General features: G+C 57.0%; 1 protein-coding gene across 1 annotated transcript; it reads left to right on the top strand.

Annotated features, from left to right (window-relative positions):
- The first annotated feature begins 549 nt into the window (after window positions 1-549).
- On the top strand, window positions 550-22,816 carry CALML6 (calmodulin like 6). The gene is given in 7 exon segments (XM_082367247.1): window positions 550-569; window positions 21,285-21,332; window positions 22,001-22,082; window positions 22,085-22,174; window positions 22,274-22,418; window positions 22,487-22,587; window positions 22,661-22,816. Coding segments are annotated over 6 exon segments (468 nt in total). The 5' UTR covers window positions 550-569; window positions 21,285-21,329; the 3' UTR covers window positions 22,708-22,816.
- Window positions 22,817-22,987: the final 171 nt, after the last annotated feature.

Raw genomic sequence — 22,987 nt, 5'->3', positions numbered from 1 at the left:
TCCCTTGCCCGCTGCCCCACCCACCAAGAAGGGCGTGAGGTGCACAGTGGGTCCTCAAGGAATGTTTTTGAGCAGGCAACGCTCTGTGTTCCAAGTGAGGGGGACACAACTCAGAGTGAGGGGGGGTGGGCGGGGCGGGGGAGCGGGGAGAGTCAGAACAGAGTGGTCACTGTGTCCAGGACAAGGGCGGGGGGACAAGCCGGCAGCACTGCCCAGTGCTCAAGAGGAGGTGGGGAAAAAAAAATTCCCTGGCAGTCCAGTGGTTGGGACTCGGCGCTTTCACTGCCAAGGGTCCAGGTTCGATCCCTGGTCCAGGAACTGAGATCCCGCAAGCCGTGGCACAGCCTTGGCAGGTGGGTCCCAAGGCCCCAGACTTGGGGTCAGAGAGAGACATCCCTCAGAATCCAGCAGGTCTGATGCCATCCAAACTCTATGCCCACCTAAGTCCAGGACTTGGAAAAGTAGAGATAAGGAGGGGGAGGAGGAAAAGGAGGAAAGGAAAAGGGGGAGGAGAAAGGGGTGGTAGGAGGAGGAGGAAAGCATGAAAGGTGAAGGAAGCGAGCAGTGGGGTGAGTGGTCTCTATGCAGCCCACTCTGTGCTGCTGTGGGGATGGCAGGAGACCTGGGGGACCCTCAGAACCCCCATCCTGTCATCCTGGGTCCCTGCATGCCCACCTAAGAGCAGCAGGAGGGCGGGCAGGGCTGGCCCAGGGCTTCCCTGTAACCACAGGCCACGATCGGCCTGGTTGGGCCCATCCTCCATTACCTCAGGGCCACAGGGCAAGGCCACACATGAGGACACCAAGCCAGTGCCTGCCCTAGCTGTCTGAGGTTTTGGGGTGCAGCCCTGTTGCCCCTGGCTAATCTGTAGGTCTGCAGGGTACAGCAGGTCCTTCCCTGGAACTTGCCCTGTGGCTGGGGTCTGAATACTGTTTATGTGTTTATGGACAGGGTGTGAGGGGCAGAGTTGAGGGGAAGGTAGTGGGGAGGGAACAGGGGACGCTGGACCCTCATTCCCAGATTCCCTGCACGGCCTAGGGCCTCATCCCCATCGTCCCCATCTGATGCACACAGGCCTCAGGGTCCCCAGGCAGCAGGGCCCTTCAGCCTTGAACACACATACCCTGGGCCTTGGTCAACTCTCTGGAGCCCACAGGAGCTTCTAGCTTCTAGCCAGGGCCTTTGAGACCTTAGGGGTCTGAAGGACGCTCCGGGGACCCTGCCCTCCCTGTCCCACCCTCCATCCCTTCTGCCCAGGCCTCGTGTGGTTTTTGGCCCCCGCTGCCCGCCACTCAGCCCCTCCTCGGTGGGGCATAAACCAGGGCCCCTTCACGGAGAGCTCATGCCTGGCCAGGAACCCAGGCTTCCCGGCAACACTCCCTCCCTCCCTCGATAAGTGGCTTAGAGACCAGCCTGTGGTCCTGAGTCCACGGCCACACCCATTCAGTGCATCCGGCGAGGGCCAGGCCAGCTGTGCCCCAGTGCCTGGCTCAGAGCCCAGTTTCGCTAAAAACCTGGGGAGCACAAATGCATAATTCAGATGCCCCGGCCCCATCTGCTCTGTAGCAGGAAATGGTCTGACAGGAAAGTAGGTCTTTTAAAATCTGGATTATTCAAACATTCCGTGCACAAGACCGGACCGCTCCTGGGGCCCCGCTCCAAGGCTGGCTTTGAGGGTCCAGGGCTGCAGGGGGCGGCTCCCGCAGGGTCTGCCTTGTCCTGCGGAGCGCTATCTGCTTCTCCTCCCATAAGTGAGCTGCGGGCCTGACCCGGCCTCCGCGCCCCAGAGGACAGAGGACGAGGACGAGGGGGGAGGGGCGGAACGTAGGTAATGCAGAAGTAAGCCTCATTAGCGCCTGCGGGCCGGCGGGCAGGCGTGCAGAGACGGGGGCTGCTGCCCGAACGGGGTCAGACGGGGGGCGGCTCCTGCTCCTTCTCTCCTCCGAACTTACTGAGGGGAGCGCCCACTGGGTACCAGGATGGCCCAGGTCCCTGAGCCCACCTCCGCCCTGACGTGGGGCAGGTCTGCTGGGGGGCGTGGGGAGAGCAGGGTGGGCAGTGGGAAGGGGACAGTCAAGCAGACCCCCCATGGCAGGCAGAGGGGGAGCGAGCTGCGGCGTGGGTGCCAGGGGGCCCAGGGGAGGGTCCAGGCCCAAGGTGGGAGTGGCCGCCCAGGTCGCAGGCATCGCAGCCCAGGAAGCTGGTATGGCGGGCAGAGTGCACCTCCCCGGCCCTGGGGAGGTGCTGGCTGTTGCCCCCTGGCCACCAGCAGCCCTTGAGGGACCTCTGGGCCCCTTCTCCTGGGCAGTGGAAGCAACCCCTCCCCCTCCCTCTCCCACGACTCATCCCTTGGCCCCGAGCCCCCACCATGCCTCTCATGACCTGACCTCCAAGCCTGTGACCCTCCTTGTCACCCACCTTTGCTCATAAACCAGACATCCCTCATGGGGGGCACCAAAACGTGGGGGTCAGTGGGGAATCAGGAAGTGCCACCTGGGGTGGAGGGGGGTGCCCGCACAGGGGTGGGAGGTTTGCTCTCGGCTGGGCAGCTGCACCTCAGGGGCAGACACCCGAGGAAGACCCAGGTGGCCTCCTTGCCACTCCCAGAGTGGGCCGTCCTGAGGGGCTGACGGCAGCTCAGACCATCAGCTCCGGCAAACGCCCTTGCTGCCTTCCTGGGGGACGTTCCTCGGGGCAGCTGCATCAGGTCGGTCTCACTGCAGAACCTAGGGCAGGAAAGCCCGGCTGCATGGATGGCTCTGGGGCCACAGCAAACCCAACGAGGGGTTTTTCAGTGTCATTCGTGGAGTGAGACATCTTTGGTTGAAAACACAGACCTCTCTAAGGAAGCAAGAGGCAACCATGAGTGAGGAGGGGTAATCCCCACACATCCCCCCAGAAACATGGGCACCACAGATACACACACAACATGTAACAGGCACTCCCGAGCTGGATCAGCCCGGCCTCAGGGTAGCAAGAGGCAGAAGCTTAAATAGCTTATCTGAAAAGAGGCACTTGACTGGCGCAGGCACTGGGCTTCAGGCTCAGCTGGATCCAGCGAGGCTCCCAATGGGCTCTGGCTCCCCAGTGGTGCCTCCTGCCTGGTGGGGAGGTGCCTGCTGGGGCTGCCTTCCCACCACACCAGCTAAGCAGCTACAGCGCTCCAGAGACTCTGGGACGCGGTCTGTGGACCCCAGGAAGGCTCTGAAAAGCCTCACTCAGATTTCATGTGGCCCTGGAGGCAGGGGTTGGAAGGGCCACTGGCTCTGTTGGGACAATGTGCAGCGCCCAGAGCAAAGGTGAACGCTGTCACCAGGACGAGGAGGGCTGCCGGGCAGGGGAAAAACTCAGTGGAAAAGCAGCAGGATTTGGGCAACAACTGAGACACTCATAAACCGAGCCACTGCTGGCTGTCGGGTTCAAGGCCCACAAGGCCCAGGTTCCGGCTCCTCCCAGCTGAGGCCAGGCAGCCCCAGCCTCTGGCCTGCTCCATCCTGAAACCGGATGCTGGGGCAGAGCCTGGAGGGACGAGGCTGGGCAACCCTTGCCTCCCCGCTCCGCCCCGCCCCCACCCCCACTGCAGCCTCCAGGGACTCCCAGGCAGACGTCGAGGGTGCCCCATGGGGCGGCCAGCGCTCCCGCCCGGCCCAGCCCCCAGCCCCATTTCCTCTCCGGGCCTGGGCGGCGCCCTTGGCAGAGAGGCTGCGATTGTTCTACGCTGGCGCTTCCCCCAGCAGCCTGCAGAAGGCCGGGCAGTCACCAGCCCAGCCCTGGAGCGCAGCTGCCAGAAACGCCCTAGGCGCATCCTGGGCCGGGGCTGGGAGTGCTGAGACCCGAAGGAGAGGGGGCGTGATGCAGAGACGCCAAGACCCCGGGAGAGCTCGAGGGTCGGAGCGGGGCACACCCAGGCCCTGACACCCGCACACAGACGAGAGAGGGGAGCCCAGGCGGGCACCAGAGAGATGAGGGGCCAGGGAGGCCTCAGTGCCCAGAGTGGGAGGGGTCTGCAACTGGGAGCCCGCTGCGCGCGGAGGGACCTGGGGGTGGTGAGGAGGCCCGGTCCAGAGGTAGCCACTGCCCCAGAGAGGCCTAGGGGCTCTGAGCCCCCAGACCCCTTCTGGGCCCCCCCCCTCCTCCCCAGCCTGGCCAAGCCTCCTGTCCTCAGGTGCCATCTAGAGGCCTGGGCAGGCTCAGGGAAGCGTCCCTGGGGCCCGGAAGACGGGACAGGCTCCTAGCTGCTTAGCAGCACACACCCGGGTGGGCACACTGGCTCGGTGGGCAGCGGGCCCGTGCAGGGTGCCCCCGTCCTGGCCGGAGCCCAACCTTGACGGTCCCCAGAGCAGGGGCAGCCTGCACGCTGCCTGGCCCCCAGTTCCCGCCGCACACAGGAGCAGGGCCTGATGGGGTGGTGGCCAGAGGGACCTTTCTGGCGGAAGAGGGGGGCTGCTGTCAGGGCCGCCCTGGTCTCCAGCTCCCCTCGCCTCCCTCTGCCCGCGCCCTGCCTGGGGAGAGCGCCCAGCTGTTCTGGGGATTCCTCTCCCCGCAGAAGGTACCCTGGGACTCAGCTCCACCATCACCTGACAGGTAACCAACTCGCACCTGTGACACCAGCAGGCAGGAGGGTGGCCGGTCCAGCCCCGGGGGTGCCTGCAGCCCTCGAAGCCTTCCTGAGCTCACTGCCCTGTCCAGCCACATGAGGGGCAGCCCAGAGACGGCCCCAGAGCCTGGGCCCCGTGCTCGGGCACAGCCCTCTCGCCCCAGGACGCTGGCCTGAGGTCATGTTGTACGAAGACGCTACGCAGGGCCACTTCCAGCGGGCGGGCAGCCACTGAGCAGAGGGGAAGGGATGCACATCCTCAAGGCCACAGGGGCCCAGAGCCACCCTGGGCGGTCACCCTGTGACCACGGACTGGGTACCATGCCACATCATGCCACACATCTGCCATGCCACGTTACCTGCCATATCATGTCACAAAGTGCCACATCACATCTGCCAGCCAGGCCGCCCAGGGGTTGACACGGTGACAGAGCCTTGTCCCGGGGCGCCTGGCAGGAAGGGCCTTTTCCTCTGGGCCTGCACCCTGTCCCGACTGCTCTGTGGTCTCTTCTCAAGTCCCACCCTGGAGGACTGTCCTTTCCAAAAAAAAAGATCCCACCATGCTGCCCCTCCCCGCGAGGGGGCAGGGACTCAGTCCCACGACCAGAGGGCCAGGGTTCCCACCCGGGCCCCCGCTCAGTTTGCCCCGTGGGGTCTCCACCGGGAAGTCCCTCCGCGCAGGGCAGCCCACATTCCCCTGTCAGAAGGGAGATGCCTCAGAACTCCCAGTGACTCAAAGGTCCCCGCAGATAGGGTTCTGCCTCATGAACTACTTTTGGTTTTGAATCCTGGTAGAACACACCTAATGTGAAATTTACCAATAAACCCTTTTGAAGTATACAGTTCAGTGGCATTTAGTACGGTCACCTCACTGTGCATCCACCGCCTGCATCCAGCTCCAGAGCATTTTCATCACCTCAAAAGGAAACCCCACCCCCATTAAGCAGTCACTCCCCATTCTCTCCCCCCAGCCCCCGACAACCACGAATCTGCTTTCTGTCTCCATGGATGTACCTGTTTTATGTGCTTCGTCCAAGCAGGATCATACGGCATGTGTCCTTCTGCGTCCGGTTTCTCTCACTGAGCATCGTGTTCTCAAGGCTCATCCATGTTGTAGCAGGTGTCAGCGCTTCATTCCTTTCTATGGCGGAATAGTCCATTGTGTGTATACACCACCCTTTGTTTATCCACTCATCCGTTGATGGACATTCGGACTGTTTCTCCTTTTGGCTATTGTGAATAGCGCTGCTGTGAACATTCGTGTACACGTTTTTGTTTGAACACCTGTTTTCAATTCTTCTGGGTATTTACCTGGGAGTGGGATTGCAGGGTCATACGGTAACTCTATATTTAACCTGAAGAACCACCAAACTACTTTCCACACAGCTGAGCTATTTTACATTCCCACCGGCAGTGCTCAAGGGCTCCAATAGCGCCATACCCACACCAAGACTTGTTACTATCTGCCTTTTTGATTCTAGCCATTCTAGTGGGTGTGAAGTGGTATCTCATTGTGGTTTGATTTGCATTTCCCTGGTGACTAGGGACACTGAGCATCTCTTTTTCTTAATTTTATTATTATTATTTTTAACATCTTTATTGGAGTATAATTGCTTTACACTGTTGTGTTAGTTGCTGCTGTATAACGAAGTGAATCAGCTATACGTACACATATATCCCCTCCGAGCATCTCTTCTTGTGCTAACTGGCCGTGTGTATGTCTTCTTTGGAGAAATGTCTATTCAAGTCCTTTGCCCTTTTTTGAACTTGTTTTTTGTTGTGGTGGTGGTGGTTGTTGAGTTGTAAGAGTTCTCTATATAATCTGGACATGAGACACTTATCAGATATGTAATTTTGCAAATATTTTCTCCCATTCCGTCAGTTGTTTTTTCACTCTGTTGTTAGTGTCCTTTGATGCACAAAAGTTCTTAATTTTGGTGAAGTCCAATTTATTTCTTTTTCCTTTTTTGCTTCTTTGTTGCTTGTGTTTTTGACATTATATCTAAAAAGCTAGGGCTTCCCTGGTGGCGCAGTGGTTGGGAGTCCGCCTGCTGGTGCGGGGATGCGGGTTTGGGCCCTGGTCCGGGAGGATCCCACGTGCTGCGGAGCGGCTGGACCTGTGTGCCATGGCTGCTGGGCCTGCGTTCTGGAGCCCGCGTGCCACGGCTGCTGAGCCCGTGTGCCTGGAGCCCGTGCTCCACGGCAGGAGTGGCCACTGCCCTGAGAAGCCCGCACGCCGCTGCAAGGAGTGGCCCCCGCTCACCGGGGCTGGAGAGGGCCCACGTGCAGCGGCGAGGACCCAGTACAGCCAAAAATAAATAAATAAATATTTTAAAAATGCAAAAAAAAAAACAACCCCAAAAACCAAAAACCAAAACAAAAAATAAAAAGCTATTGCTAATCCCACTACTGGGCATATACCCTGAGAAAACCATAACTCAAAAAGAGTCATGTACCACCATGTTCATTGCAGCTCTATTTACAATAGCCAGGACATGGAAGCAACCTAAGTGTCCATCATCGGATGAATGGATAAAGAAGATGTGGCACATATATACAATGGAATATTACTCAATCATAAAAAGAAATGAAATGGAGGTATTTGTAATGAGGTGGATGGAGTTAGAGTCTGTCATACAGAGTGAAGTAAGTCAGAAAGAGAAAAACAAATACAGTATGCTAACACATATATATGGAATCTAAGGAAAAAAAAAAAAAAAAAGGTCATGAAGAACCTAGTGGCAAGACGGGAATAAAGACACAGATCTACTACAGAATGGACTTGAGGATATGGGGAGGGGGAGGGGTGAGATGTGACAGGGTGAGAGAGTGTCATGGACATATATACACTACCAAATGTAAAATAGATAGCTAGTGGGAAGCAGCCGCATAGCACAGGGAGATCAGCTCGGTGCTTTGTGACCACCTAGAGGGGTGGGATAGGGAGGGTGGGAGGGAGGGAGATGCAAGAGGGAAGAGATATGGGAACATATGTATATGTATAACTGATTCACTTTGTTATAAAGCAGAAACTAACACACCATTGTAAAGCAATTATACTCCAATAAAGATGTTTAAAAAAAAAAAGCTATTGCTAAATCTAAGTTATTGAAGATTTACTCCTATGATTTCTTCTAAGAGTTTTATGGTTTTAACCTTTAAATTTACGTCTTATCCATTTTGAGTTGATATTTGTATATGGTGTGAGGTAGGGGTTCAAATTCATTCTTTTTTCATGTGAATATCCAGTTTTCCCAGCACCATTTGTTGAAAAAGCTGTCCTTTCCCCACTGAATGGTCTTGACACCCTTGTTGAAAATCATCTGACCATAAGTGTGAGGGTTTATTTCTGAGCTCTCTATTCTATTCCATTGGTGCATGTCTGTTTTTATACCAGTACCACATTGTTCTGATCACTGTAACTTTGTAATAAGTTTTAAATTGGGAAGTTTGAGTCCTCTGACTCTGGTCTTATTTTTTAAGATCGTTTTGGCTATTCAGAGTCCTTTGCAATTCCGTATGAATTTGAGGAATGAATTTTCTTCAATGGCAAAAAAAAAAGGCCATTGGCATTTATCAGCTACTTCTTAAAAATGTAAGTTCTGGGAGGAGACCGTGGTGGTGGCTCAGTCCTTCTGCCCTGGGCAGTGGTCAGCTTGCTCAGGTCCTGTGGCAGTGAGGAGGGCAGGTCCTGTTGGGAGGTGATGGGGACCACTGGGGGGTCTGAGCAGGGGTGAGACCCCCTGGTTGCCTGAGGGCGGGTGAGCCTGTGGAGGGCAGCGCAGTGCTGGCAGGCTGGACGGGGCCAGGTATCTGGAGTGATGGGGCTTGTGGTGGTTCAGGGGAGAAGGCACGGAGGAGTCAGGGGTGACATCAGGGTGTCTGTCCACACAGCTAAACTGTGAGCAAGCTGGGAGGATGGGAGGGGCAGCTGGGGAGGGCAGTTCCCGTGGGGTAGAGGGAGATTGTGCTGTGTCCTGGACCTTTCTAACCCAAGATGCTTGTAGATGTTGGCCGAGAAGCAGACCTGCAATGGGCGTGGAGAGCCGTGGGCCAGTGAGGGGCCATGGGGGAGCATGGGTAGCTGAGGATGTCCAGGGCTGCCAACGTCCCCCCACTGGGGAAGGGGGTGAGGAGAGAGCGGCAGGAGAACCCCAGATAGAGGCGGGAACTTTGCAGGCAACAGGTTTGTGTGGCCAGGGTGGCAGGGACCAGCATGGGGTGGGGTCCCAGGCAGGGACCAGGGAGCTACAGGGTCCCAGAGGTGGCCTGGGGGATGGTACATGTGAACACAGCCAGGAGGCAGGAGAGGGCTACAGTGAAGGGGGAGGCCTTGACTGCTGGGCCTGGGGGCACCTCAGAAGGATGGGTGCCCTTCCTGGCACTGCCCCCCCCGCCCCCTCTTCCACTTCTTGACAGCACGTTCTTATTTACTGGTTTTGCCCGGGGAAGCAGAGAGCCCTCCTCAGCCAGGGCAGAGCCTGGAGCTGGCGAGAGGAAAGGCAGCACAGCCAGCAGTCAGTAGAACGGGCGGGGCTCTGGTTCCCTGGAGGCCCCCTTACTCCCATTGGGCACCTGGGGACACTGTTCAGCCTGGAGGGGGGCCCACCCCTCACCTGGTCTCCCCTTCCTCCCCTTCCCATCCTCCTTCCCACCGAGTCTGGCTTCGCCCAGGCCAGCTGCCCCTCGCCCCAGGCATGAGTCCAGCCCATCAGGCCGACGGAACTGCCAGGGAACAGCTTGCTAGGACCCAGGGGCATCCCCGGCACCCAGAGCCCCCAAGCTGACTTCTGAAGCGGTGGTGGGTCCCCGGGTGTCTGTGGGGGCAGTTCGGTGTGGGCTGGGCCAGCAGGGACGGCAAGGGGGGTCACTGGGTCCTGTGCTTACACTCAGGCTGGGCACCACTGCCCGTGCCCAGGGGCAGGCACGGGGTGGGGGGACGGCATGCACCCTCTGCAGGGCCACCCAGGCCCCCACGCCCCCTGCAGCACCCCACCTCCAGGCCCCCGGCGTCTCAGTCCTGCAGTCCTCAGCCATGGGACCTTGATCCTGAGGATGCAGCTCTCCTCCCCTTGGGAGGGGCCCTGGGGCCTGAGGGCTGTTTGTGAAGAATCCTGTCCCTGAAGGCCCAGCCCACCAGCCACCTGGGAGGTGATGCAAGTGGTGCCTGGAATGGGTAATGAGAGGCAGGTATGAGGCCCGTGGGCCTGGAGCCGGTGGAGTCCCGGGGGGTGGTGTTGGAGACCCGCAGGCGTGGGGCTCAAGGAGGGGGGAGAGGAAGTGGTGCGCTGGGACCCCAGGCAGCTGGGATGCAGGCCAAGCACGGAGCATGTGCTGGCCCCCAGCTGTCCCTCCTGGGGCAGCCAGGCCGACAGGCGCTGGGTGTTTTGGAAACCAGCAGGCCTGGCTGGGCACGTGGAGGGGTGCTGCCTGGAGCTGGGGCCCTGGAGCTCTCGCTGTGACGTCCATCTGGGCCCCGCTGGGCCCCGATACATTCCCCTGGGCAGATGCCCCATGCTCATGCCCAGGCCTGCTCTGGGGTTCCCGGGGGATGGCTCAGCCTGCGAATCAGACTTCTAAGGGCCTGTCTGTCCTGTCTTATTGTCCCTCCAGCAGCCCCTGGGCACTGAGGTGCCCAGACCTTTGAGACAGATCATGGGGAGGAAGCCCCCACAGAGTCTGCGAGTATGAGGGGCCGTGGGTCAACCTCACTGGGCACCACTGGGGGCACTGCTGAGGCCAGGGCCATACTTGCCCCGCCCCTGCCCCGCCCCCAAACCACCCTGTGCGAGGCCCATGGGTGCTGCCCCCAAGGCCAGGCTCTGCGGAGAGGCCAGCCAGGGGCGGGCTCACCTTCTCCAACCTGTCCCCTTGGTGCAGGACAGACCTGCAGGCTCCTGCCGCCCTCTGGCCGCTGGGCCCACTGGAACCAGAGAGGTCTGAGGCTCTTGCTGCATTTTCAAAACCTCTTTTAGCTTTTGGACAAAATGACCTTGCTGGTGTCACATTCAAACAAGACTGAAGAGGACAAGGAAGGAGGAGCCCCTGAGCCCTGCAGGGGAGCAGGGGGTTCAGGGATGCCAGGGTCAGCCTGGGGCCTGGCAGAGCAGGGGCCACACTGGGTCACACGGCAGCAGAGCAGAGCAGTGGGCCCGAGCTCCTGAGCACGGCTGGCCAGGGTCTCAGGACGACGAGGTTCAGGGCCCACCACCTGCCCTTGTGTAAAGGCGGGGTGGGGGTCTGCCTGGTGCAAAGGGCTGCCTGGGGACGGGGGTGCTTCTCCGGGGGTCTGAACCCTCGGTCAGGGGTCGGCCCAAGGCGAGCGGTGGCTCCACTTTTCCCGGTCGGCACCCTGCCCCCCGCTCCCCTGCCCCCTACCCCGCGGCAGGCTGGCCCTTCACCGACTTACAGGTGAATGAAATGAATACTTATGCCTATTTTTGTGCTAACAATTGAGGGAACCCAAGAGTGAGGCTTCGAGGGCAGGATTTTGAAAGAAGGGATGGAGAGTGGCCGGGCAGGAAGCTTGGGAAGACGACCCTGCCCAGCTCCAAGCCCAGGAGGGCCGCCCTCAAACGCTGGTGCCCGCCCAGCAGCGCTGCCAGTCTGAGCGCCGCGCGGCCCGCGAGCGCCGCTTGGTGCACACGCGCGGAGTGGCCGCCCGAAGCGGTGCTTCCGGGCCGGGGATGGGGCGGGGCCGAGGGCAGAGCTAGGTGACGGTGAAGGGGCGGGGGCAAGGGGCGGGGGCGGGGCCTAGTGACAGGCCGGGGGCGGGACCGAGGGCAGAGCCGGGGGACAGGGCGGGGGCGGGGCCGAGCGTCGGGAACTGGGCCGGGGCTTGAGAGGCTCAGCCTTGGACTCCGCCCACCCGGGTGGGCTGGCGGGCTGGCACTCCCCACGAAGACCCCGGAGGGCCACGGCGACCTGTTCCCAGACAGGCTTGTGATTTTGCTAAAACAGTCCATAGTTTTCAGGGCTAGTAACTCGCAGCGCCTCCCTCCCGCTCTTCGCGGAAACAACCCTTTTCAGTTCTTAGTTGTTTCCTCTGATCTTGATTTCGAAATTAATCGAAATCTCGGTAGTTGGAGAAGGTGATCAGTTTGAGGCTCATCTTTAGTGTTGCTATTTCTTTGTGGATAAATAAATGATCTATTTTTAGAGCAATGCAGGGTTGCTAGAAAAGGATGTTCTGAGGCTGCTACCCCAGACCCAGCGAGCGCGTGGGGCGCTGGGCGCAGGGGGGCGGGGCTCCCGGGACACGCCCGGCGGCGGGGCTCTGGGGGCCGGGAGGGCCAGGCTTTCTGTAGGCTGTGTCTGTGGACAGGGAGCATCCGGACTTTGTTTTTATCCATCTAGGCAATTCAATCGCTTTTAAAGTGGCCATTGTTTTAAATGGCATTATTTCGATTACTGGTGTATTTGGATTTATTCTTTTTTAAAAAATATTTATTTATTTAGGCTGCTCTGGGTCTTAGTTGCGGCATGTGGGATCTAGTTCCTTGACCAGGGAACCCAGTCCCCCTTAATTGGAGGCGCGGAGTCTTAACCAATGGACAGCCAGGGAAGTCCCTGGATTTCTTTTTTAAAATAAACTTTATTTTTCGAATCGCTGTAGATTTTCAGAGAAATTGCTGAGACTTCCGGAGAGTTTCCATGCACTTCACTTCACGGTCGATTTCCTCTATTATGAGGAACTACATTAGTACAGTACACTTGCTACAATTAATAACCCGATATTGACACATTATTAACTATAGTCTACACTTTATTCAGATCTACTTAGTTTATTTTTTAAATAATTTTATTTATTATTTTTGGCTGCATTGGGTCTTCGTTGCTGTGCGTGGGCTTTCTCTAGTTGCGGCGAGTGGGGGCTGCTGTTCGCTGCGACGTGCGGGCCTCTCATTGCAGTGGCCTCTCTTGTTGAGGAGCACGGGCTCTCGGCACGCAGGCTCAGTGTTGCGGCTCGCGGACTCCAGAGCGCAGGCTCAGCAGTTATGGCACCTGGGCTCAGTTGCTCCGCGGCATGTGGGATCCTCCCGGACCAGGGCTCAAACCCGTGTCCCCCGCACTGTCAGGCGGACTCTTAACCACTGCGCCACCAGGGAAGCCCCAGATCTACTTAGTTTTTACCTAACATCCTCTTTCTGTTCCAGGATCCCACAGTAAATTTAGTTGTTCTCCCTGGGCGCCTACTGGCTGTGGCAGTTTCTCAGACTTTCCTTGTCTTCGGTGACCTTGATGGTTTTGAGTGCTGGTCAGGACATCCTGTAGCCTGTTCCTCTGTTGGGATTTGTCTGGTGGGGTTGTGGGTTTCAGAGAGGTACAGTGCCCTTCTCGTTGCAAATGTCAAGGGTGAATGCCCTCAACATGGCTCACCACTGTGACCCTGGCTCTGGTCACTGGGCGGTGAGCCTTTCCATTCTCTGCTCATTGGAAGGAAGTCAGTATTGGCCATCCATGATTAAGAAGTGGGGGGTTGTGCTCCCTTCGTTGAAGGTAGAACATCTACATAAATTATTTGGAATTCTTCTGTATGGAATATTTGACTCTTCCATTTATTTATTTATTCTGTCATTTGTATCAATATGGACTCATGGATACATATTTACTTTTATTGTGGTTATACACATAACATAAAATTTACCATTTTAATTGTTTTAAGTGCACAGCTCAGTGACATTAGCACATTCACATTGTTGTGCAACTATCACTACTATCTGTCTCCAGAACTTTCTCATCTTGTAAAACTGAAACTCTGTCCCCATTAAACACTTAACTCCCCACCCCCTACCCCAGCCCCTGGCAACAGCTATTCTACTTTCTGTCTCTATTAATTTGACTACTTTAGGGATGGTATATAAATGGAATCATTCGGTATTTGTCTTTTTATAACTGGCTTATTTCACTAAGCACGATGTCCTCAAGGTTCATCCATGTTGTATTAGGTGTTAGAATTTCCTTCCTTTTTAAGGCTGGCTAATAATAATTCCATTGTATATTGTATTAGGGTTCTCCAGAGAAATCAATTATATATATAATATAACAAATATATGTAGGGCTTCCCTGGTGGCACAGTGGTTAAGAATCCGCCTGCCAATTGCAGGGGACACAGGTTTGACCCCTGGTCTGGGAAGATCCCACATGCCACAGAGCAACTAAGCCTGTGCACCACAACTACTGAGCCTGCTCTCTAGAGCCCGGAAGCCACAACTACTGAAGCCCGCACGCCTAGAGCCTGTGCTCTGCAACAAGAGAAGCCACCACAATGAGAAGCCCGTGCACCGCAACGAAGAGTAGCCCCCGCTCGCTGCAACTAGAGAAAGCCCGCGCTCAGCAACAAAGACCCAACTCAGCCAAAAATAAATTAATTAATAAATTTTAAAAAATATATGTGTAAAATATATAGAGATGAGATTTTAATTATTTATTTATTTATTAATTGAGGTATAAGATGGGGAGATTTATTATAGAAATTGACATGTGATTATGAAGGCGGAGAAGATCTGCTGTCTGCAAGCTGCAGGCCCAGGAAGCCAGTGGTGTAATTCAGTCTGAGTCTGAAGGCTGAGAACCAGGAGCGCTGATGTCCGAGGGTAGGAAAGGATGAATGTCCCAGATCAGGCAAAGAGACAATTAGCTTGTCCTCTGCCTTTTTGTTCTACCTGGGCCCTCAACAGATTGGATGATGCCCACCTGCACTGGGGAGGGCAATCTTTCTTACTTGTGTTCAGATTCAACACCAGTCTCCTCCAGACACACTATCCCAGTCACACCCAGCTATCTGGGTGCCCTTAGCCTAGCCAAGTGGACACATAATATTAACCATCATGTATATATATATATATATATACACACACGCACACACACACACACACACACACACCACGTTTTGTTTATCCAACTATCCACTGACGGACATTTGGGTTTTTTTCTACTTTTTAACTCCTGTGAATAACACTGCTATGAACACGGGTATGCAAATACGTGTTCGAGGCCCTGCTTTCGATTCTTTGGGGAATAGGCCCAGAACTGCAATCGCTGGGTCACATGGTAATTCTATGCCTACTTTTTCTAGGAACCTCTGTACTGCCTTCCACCAGTCTACATTCCCACCAACAGTGCATAAGGGTTCCAATTTCTCCACATCCTCACCAACACTTCTTTTTTAAAAATATGGAATGCTTCACAAATTTGTGTGTCATCCTTGCGCAGGGGCCATGCTAATTTTCTCTGTATTGTTCCAATTTTAGTATCTGTGCTGCCGAAGTGAGCACTCACCAGCACTTCTTGTTTTCTGTTTTCTGATAGTGGCCATCCTGATGGGTGTGAGGTGGTGTCTCGCTGTGCTGTTGATTTGCATTCCCTGATGATCAGTGACGCTGAGCATCTTGTCAGGTGCTTGTTGGCCGTGTGTGTTTCTTCTTTGGAGAAAGGTCTATCAAGTTCTTTGCCCATTTTTTGAATTAGGTTGTTTAATTTTGGTGTTGAATTGTAGGAGTTCTTTACATTTTCTGGATATTAATCCCTTATCAGATATAAGATTTGCAAATATCTTCTCCCATCCTGTGGGTTGCCTTTTCTCTCTGTTGATGGTGTGCTTTAATGCACAATGATATTTACCTTATACTTTGGTTATAACCCAATACGACTTGACTTATTTTCTTTCTCACATTGTTCCAGCTTGGGCCCCTGGAAACTCTGTCAGGTGGCTGGGTTTACTTTCTTTATTCTTCTAATTTTATTGAGGTATAACTCACGTACAGCACTGTATAAGTTTAAGGTGCACAGCATAATGACTTGACGTACATGTGTCATGAACTGATCACCACAATAAGTTTGGTGAACATCTGTCATCTCGTATAGGTACAAAATTAAAGAAATAGAAAAAAATTTTTTCCTTGTGATGGGAACTCAGGATTTACCCTCTTACCGACTTTCATATATAACATACAGTGTTAATTACATTTATCACGTTGTACATTACATCCATAGTACTTATTTTTCTTATAACTGGAAGTTTCTACCCTTTGACTGCCTTCCTCCAACTCCTCCTCCCCCTACCTGGGTTTACCTTTATTTTTTTTTAATTAAAAAAAATTATTTATTTATTTGGTTGCGCTGGGTCTTAGTTGTGGCAGGTAAGCTCCTTAGTTGCAGCTCGCCTGCTCCTTAGTTGCGGCATGTGGGCTCCTTAGTTGCGGCATGCGGACTTCTTAGTTGCAGCATGCACGTGGGATCTAGTTCCCTGACCAGGGATCCAATCCGGGCCCCGGCATTGGGAGCATGGGATCTTAGCCACTGCACCACCAGGGAAGTCCCGGGTTTACCTTTATTATGTTACTTTCTGCTTCCTAGCTATGCTGCCTTTCTTTTATTTTTTATTTTTATTTTTAATTTTTGGCTGCACTGTGCAGCTTGCCGGACCTTAGTTCCCTGACCAGGGATTGAACCTATGCCCTTGGTAGTGAGAGAACAGAGTCTTAACCACCGGACCGCCAGGGAATGCCCCCCTATGCTGCCTTTCTTATGCTTCCTTCTCCCTTCCTATATTCTATTAGGTTCATTACATTTTCTTTAGTCTTTTTTCCTTCCACAGATGTGGAAGTTACACAACCTATTTCTAGTCTTTTAGTGGTTATCTTAAGAGTTTCACATTACTTTTTTTAAAAAATAAATTTATTTATTTGTTTATTTTTGGCTGCGTTGGGTCTTCGTTGCTGCTCATGGGCTTTCTCTAGAGGCGGCGAGTGGGGGCTACTCTTCGTTGCGGTGCGCAGGCTTCTCATTGCGGTGGCTTCTCTTATTGAGGAGCTCGGGCTCTAGGCACTCGGGCTTCAGTAGTTGCAGCACGTGGGCTCAGTAGTTGTGGCTCACGGGCTCTAGAGCGCAGGCTCAGTAGCTGTGGCGCATGGGCTTAGTTGCTCTGCGGCACGTGAGGTCTTCCCCAGACCAGGGCTCGAACCCGTGTCCCCTGCATTGGCAGGCGGATTCTTAACCACTGCGCCACCAGGGAAGTCCCCACATTACATTTTTTTTTTTTAAAGATTTATTGATTGATTGATTGATTGATTGCTATGTTGGGTCTTCGTTTTTGTGCTAGGGCTTTCTTTAGCTGCAGCAAGCGGGGGCCACTCTTCATCGCGGTGCACGGGCCTCTCACTATCGCAGCCTCTCTTGTTGCGGAGCACAGGCTCCAGACGCGCAGGCTCAGCAGTTGTGGTTCACGGGCCCAGTGCTCCACGGCATGTGGGATCCTCCCAGACCAGGGCTCGAACCCGTGTCCCCTGCATTAGCAGGCAGATTCTCAACCACTGCGCCACCAGGGAAGCCCCCCACATTACATTTTAATCTCAATCACTAGCCCTGGCCATTTCCTGAACACTACCGGATCTTACACTTGCATCCCTCCCCTCTTCCATGGCTGGTGGTCCAGGGTTTGGGTTTCTTTGACACCCCTTATCCAGGCTGAGCTGCCCCCAAGCAGGCCCTGTGACAACGGCTCAAGATGGGGGCACGCAGCCTTTCCGTGGGCACAGGAAGTAAGACGGGACAGAAGGGGGCAGTCCCAGAGCTGGGCAGGGGCTTTGGGCAGGGGGCTCAGTCCACCGGGACCTGGGAAGACTGTGTCACGGTGCAGCCCCGTCACCCGCGAGCGAGGAGGCTGGGGGGCTGCGGCAGAATCCAGGTGTCAGCCCCCACGTGGCCGCCCCAGCTGGCCGAGTGAACCTCAGGCGGAGGCTGCGGGAAGAAGGGAGGGGTCTGAGAAGCTCCGTGCCTACCCACCCCCCGCCCCGCCATGCTCCAGCCCCTCGAGGGAGCCCCCAGCCCAGCCGTGCTCGCCTGATTCCTGCCAGCACTGCCACCAGGTCCCTCTGTCCACCCATGTCAGGCCCAGCTTGTTCTCAGCAGGGTCAGCTGCAGCTTACCTGGGTTGTCGGCCTAGTGGCCACGGCGGGAGGGGGCCCTGAGGGGGACAAATGTTGGCTCCAGTTGGGGCGAGGTCTATGCACTGTGCTCCCCTGGGGTGGCAGTTCTGGGCCCAGCCCTTCACAGGGAGAGCCGAGAAGGACCTGAAGGCCAGAATTCCAGAGGAGTTGGCGTCACCCACCCGGACGTCCCGCCCACATGTCAAGGCCCCTGCTGTCCCACCAGGGCTTGACTTTGATGGGCAACAGGTGTCATTGAAGGTCAGCCACTCTGACACTCAAGTCCTGGGCTTGGGACTGTGGTTCTCTGCCCTCCACTGTCGGGGAGCAGAGACCTGTAGGCAACCAGAGACCCAGCGCTCAGCACAATAACACCCAGCGTTCACACCCACACTCACACCCACTCCCACTGTCACACCCAACCCACGTTCACACCCACGTTCACACTCACACCAATGCCCACACCCATGCTAACACCCCCACCCACACTCACGCTCACACTCACACCCGCACTCACACCCACTCCCATGCTCACACTCACACTCACACGCTCACCCCGGCTTTCAAGTCCCCACTCCTGACCCACCCTCCACCTTGGTGACTTTGTGTGGAGCATCGTGTGTGGGCAGCAGCCACTGGGCCTCTCATCCCCTTCCAGTGTGATCCACCGCAGGGACAATCCCCACGCCTGGCACCTTGTGGCATCTGGGCAGCGAGGGACCCATCTCCAAAGCCCATCTGGTTGCACCCTGGGTTGTCCGGAAGCAGCCCCCGAGGTGGGGTCTGGGGTACAGGCCGTGGGCTAGGGGTAAAGTCCAGCTATCCTGTAAGAAGCCTCGGGCCAGCCAACAGGCTCTGGAACGAGCACCCTTCAGAGTGTCCCACATGGGGCCACAGTGGTCGGTGAGCTGGGTCTGCACCTGAGGCCCCCCCGGAGGTGTGGGGCTTGCAGTATCTTCTTACTGGGGACCCCCAGTGGCAGTGTCTGTGGGTCTCTTCTCTTCTCCGGGAGGGGATGACTGGTCTGCCCCGTGTGAGGGGAATGGGGCACTGAGGGAGGGGCTGGGGCCTCCCTGCTGCGCACACGAACTTTCCCCTCCCCCTGGCCTGGGGTTTCAGTCTGCGAGTTCAGCCGTTCTCTTAGGAGAGCCCATGGTTCCGTCCAGACCCGTCCGGAGAACACACTGCGTGCCCTACCGTGGGGTAGGGCGGCCCTGGGGGCCCGCGCACAGATGCCCGGGTGCTGGCAGCCCACTGCTCTGGCCTTCCTGGGTCCCGCCCTTGTCACCCTCTGACCTGATTAGGGCTCTGCAGAGAAACAGACCAATGGGAGAGAGCGGGAGGGAGGGAGACTGACTTATTTTAAGGAACTGGCTCATGTGGTTGTGGCTTGTCCAGCAGCTAGAGACCCAGGGAGGAGCCGAGGCTGCAGCTCAGGGCCAGAGGTGGTGTACAGCAGGACTCCTTCTTCCTGGCGACCTCAGGCTTTTCTCTTAAGGCCTTCCGCTCTTCGGATGAGACCCACCCACATTATCAGGGTCATCTGCTTTACTCAGATCTACACATTTCCATGTTAATCACATGGAAAAATCCCTTCATGACCCCCACGTTCACTGCAGCATTATTCACAGTAGCCAAGAGGTGGAAGCAACCTAAATGTCCATAGATTGATGGATAAACAAAACGTGGTCTGTTCATCCAATGAAATATTATTCAACCTTAAGAAAGAAATTCTGACACCTGCTAAAACACGGATGCACCTAGAGGACATGATGCTGAGTGAAATAAGCCAGACACAAAAGGACAAATACCGTCTGATGCCACTCATACGAGGTCCCTAGGGGAGTCAAATCCGTAGACAGAAAAGCAGGAGGGTGGGTGTCGGGCTGGGGAGTGAGTGTTTAATGGGGACAGAGTTTCGGTTTGGGAAGGTGGAAAGTTCTGGAGATCTACTGCCTAACAAGGCCCGTATAGTTTACGCTACTGAACTGCTACTGAACACTTAAAAATGGTTAAGATGGTTAATTTTATGTTATGTGCTTTGTACCACAAACAATACAAAAAAGAACAGAAGAAAAGATTGTGGTTCATAACAGATGTTCAGTATATGTTAGTTCCCTTTTCTGAGTAATATTTTACGCTAATTTCACCACTGTAATCAATACATATATGAAAAAACACACCTTCACAGCAACACCTAGACTAGCGTTTGGGCAAACCCCTGGGCTTGTAGCCTGGCCAACGGGATGCAAAACTGACCCTCATGCCCTCCTTCTCCGCAGGCCCTTGCCCTCCCCGCACTCCCTGCCCCACTGCCGTCGTGCGGCAGCCCGCACCAGCCTTCTTCTTCTCCAGCTGTGGTCTGGGCGTATAGATGCGACTAGTTTCCTTGAAATGGTCTGGGGATTTTTGAGGGAAGGGGTGGGAAAGTCTTTTCTCACGGTCACAAAGCCTGAAGCCACGGCCCGGAGCAGCCAGGACAAAGGTAGGGTGCCCAGAGCCGGCTTCTTCTTCCATCCCGGCCTGGGGCCGCTGGCCCGGTGCCCGCTGGAGCCATTTTGTCCCCGTCAGCACAAATCTTGCGGCCTCAGCAGCTGTCCTGGGCCTCAGCAGGAAATGTCCCTGTGGCTTCCATATTCTGGCAGGCTGAGGGCCAGCCAGGCCGGTGGGGTACAGGGCATACCTCGCCTGCTCAGATCCGTCAGGTGGTCATGGGGCCGAGGCAGATGTGTGTCGGCGTGCGTGACTCTGAGGGCCATGCACGGGGGTGAAGGGAACTAGAGGGGGCCTGTCTGTGACTATCGCTGGGGGCAGGAGCTGGAGGGGGGATGGAAGGAGCCCCCTCCGCCCCAGCTTGTAATCACAGACCTCCGAGTGCCGTGGCCAGGCCAGCAGGTCACTGCCCCGACGGGAGCACCGGGACCTGGGCCTGGTGTCGGGAGCCGGAGCCACTGCCCCAGGTCGGGGTGGCGGCGGGTGTGTGTGTCCGAGGGCTGAGCACACATAGGCAGGGGTGTGTGTGCTGCGGTGGCATCTTGTTACTAAACAGCCAGGCCACGGGGCTCCCTCAGGAGCCAGCTTTGCTCTTCTGAGCGGAAGGGGGTCAGGTTTCCCTTTGAATAGCCCCTGACTGCCCAGAGGACACCTGGCTTGGCCTCCCCATGGCCAGTCCGGCCCCCTGGTCCTGTCTGCTCTGCCTCCTCTCGCCCCTAGCTCGTGGCCAGCTGTCTTCTCCTGGGACTGTGGACCCCCAGCCCCTTCTGTGCAGGGTGGCCAGAGGGGGATCCCAGTGCATTTGTTTATTGAACCTGTCTTTAGAGGGTGTCTGCAAAGTGCTGGCACCATGCTGGGCCCTGGGTCCTTGGGGATGTGAGGGTGACACCTGGCCAGGGAGGGCCGTCAACAAGAGCCCTCACCAAGCAGTGATGACAGCCCGTGGGGCCTCCCGCTGCACAGTGGGGGGAAGGGGCTCACTGGGGAGAAGGGAACAGCCCCTCTCCTGCCCCGGCCCACGATGTCCATCCTTGCCGTGGCCCAGGGGGGCCTTGGCTGGGACCCAGGGTCAGAGAGGGAGCTCTGGGGTGAGGGGCTGCTCAGGCCAGGAAGGGCCACGTGGGGAAGGGCCAACCTGTCCCAAAATAGGGCTGACAGTATCTCCTGGCCATAAAAGGCTCTTGGAATCTGGACCCCAGGGACCCCGGGCAGCTGGGCCCGCTAAAACTCAGCCGCCCCCTCTGCCCCTTGTACTCTGCCCACAGCAGCTCCAGCGCCACCGTGCAGTGTCCCCTCAGCCGGCCACAGACATGGTAAGGCTGCTCCCGGCGCCCCGCAGAGCCCCCGGTGGGCTGGGCTGGGTGGTCCCGCGGGAGCTGGGCGCAGTGCCTGGGGGAGAGAGGACGGGCAGGCCTCTTCGCACACGGGGATCAGGCTGGGGCCATGACCAAAGGTGGGAGGGTCTCTGCGCACCTGAGGAAGACGTCCAATGAGGCTGGGCGGAGAGCGCGGAGTGGGGGGCCCGAGGCCGGGCCCTGCCAGCCACTGGCGCCACCCTTGCTCTGGGGGCCAGGCCGGAGCAGCCCTTTCGGAAAGCGGCCGGGACGGTGGCAGGAGGGGTGGCCCGGCCCTGGACTATCCCTCTGGGATTCCAGAACAGGCTGGGGCCTTCACCCTGGCCCCCAGGTCAGGCTCCTCCCCACGCTGGCCCATGGCGTCCCTCCCCTGGCCTCACTGGCTGTCCAGTGCTGCCCCTTCTGCCCTCTCACATGGCTGGCCTGCCCCTGCCTCGAGCGCCGTCCCCTTTGAGTGGCCTCGCGGAGCCCTGCTCCCCCCTCACGACCCACCCCTGTGCCGCCTGGCCTCAAGCCTGCTCTGGGCTGGGGCCGGGGGCCTTGGGCCTCGTGTCCTGGGGCCTCCAGCCTCCCCCGGACTGAGGGGTGGAGGGGCCCCTGACGAGCCTGGGCCCGTGTCCCCACAGACGGAGCGCCTGACGGCGGAGCAGATCAAGGAGTACGAGGGGGTCTTTGAGATGTTTGACGAGGAGGGCAACGGGGCGGTGAAGACGGACAAGCTGAGCGGCTCGTGAGTCTGCTGGGCATCAACCCCACCAAGAGCGAGCTGGCCTCCATGGCCAAGGACGTGGACAGAGGGAGTGAGGCCGGCCAGGGGCAGCCGGGGGGCGGGGGCAGCTGGGTGTGAGTGGGAGGGGCTCGCCGCCCTCACTCGGGCACCCGCCGCTTGCTCCCTGCAGAGAAAGGGTTCTTCAACTGCGAGGGCTTCCTGGCACTGATGGGCGTGTACTGGGAGAAGGCCCAGAACCAGGAGAGTGAGCTCAGGGCGGCCTTCCGCATCTTCGACAAGGAGGGCAAGGGCTACATCGACTGGGGCACGCTCAAGTAGGGCCCGGGCCGGGCGCGGGGGTGGCGAGCCCCCCGCTGGCTGCCACTCAGTGCCGACTCCGCAGGTACGTGCTCACGCGTGCGGGCGAGCCCCTCAGCGAGGTGGAGGCCGAGCAGATGATGAAGGAAGCCGACAAGGACGGGGACGGGACCATCGACTACGAGGGTGAGTGGGGGATGGGCCTGGGAGCCCGGCGGCCGGGTCGGGCCAGGCTGCTGACTTGTCCCTCTGCTCTCAGAGTTCGTGGCCATGATGACTGGGGAGTCCTTCAAGCTGGTCCGGTAGGAGCAGCCACTGCGGCCGTGGGAAGCCCTCTGCCTGCTGCCATCACCCTGCTGCCCACCCTGCCATCCACCCCATGCCAGCTCCGTGGCCAATAAACGCTCCAGCCAGACTCGTGTGTGCCTCACTGTCACAAGGCTGGAAAAAGGGGATGCAAAGCTGTGGGTCTGGAGAAGGGAGAGGGTTCTCCTGAGCTGCCCATCACACTTGGGCCATCACTTCTGTGGGACACCTGACACTGCCTACAGCCCAGCTCTGGGCTCCAGACACCAGCCGGAAGGCC

This window comes from Balaenoptera borealis, assembly GCF_965194805.1.
Source record: "Balaenoptera borealis genome assembly, chromosome: 1".
Classification (NCBI taxonomy): Eukaryota; Metazoa; Chordata; class Mammalia; order Artiodactyla; family Balaenopteridae; genus Balaenoptera; species Balaenoptera borealis.
This window is presented reverse-complemented; position numbering and strand designations above follow the sequence as displayed.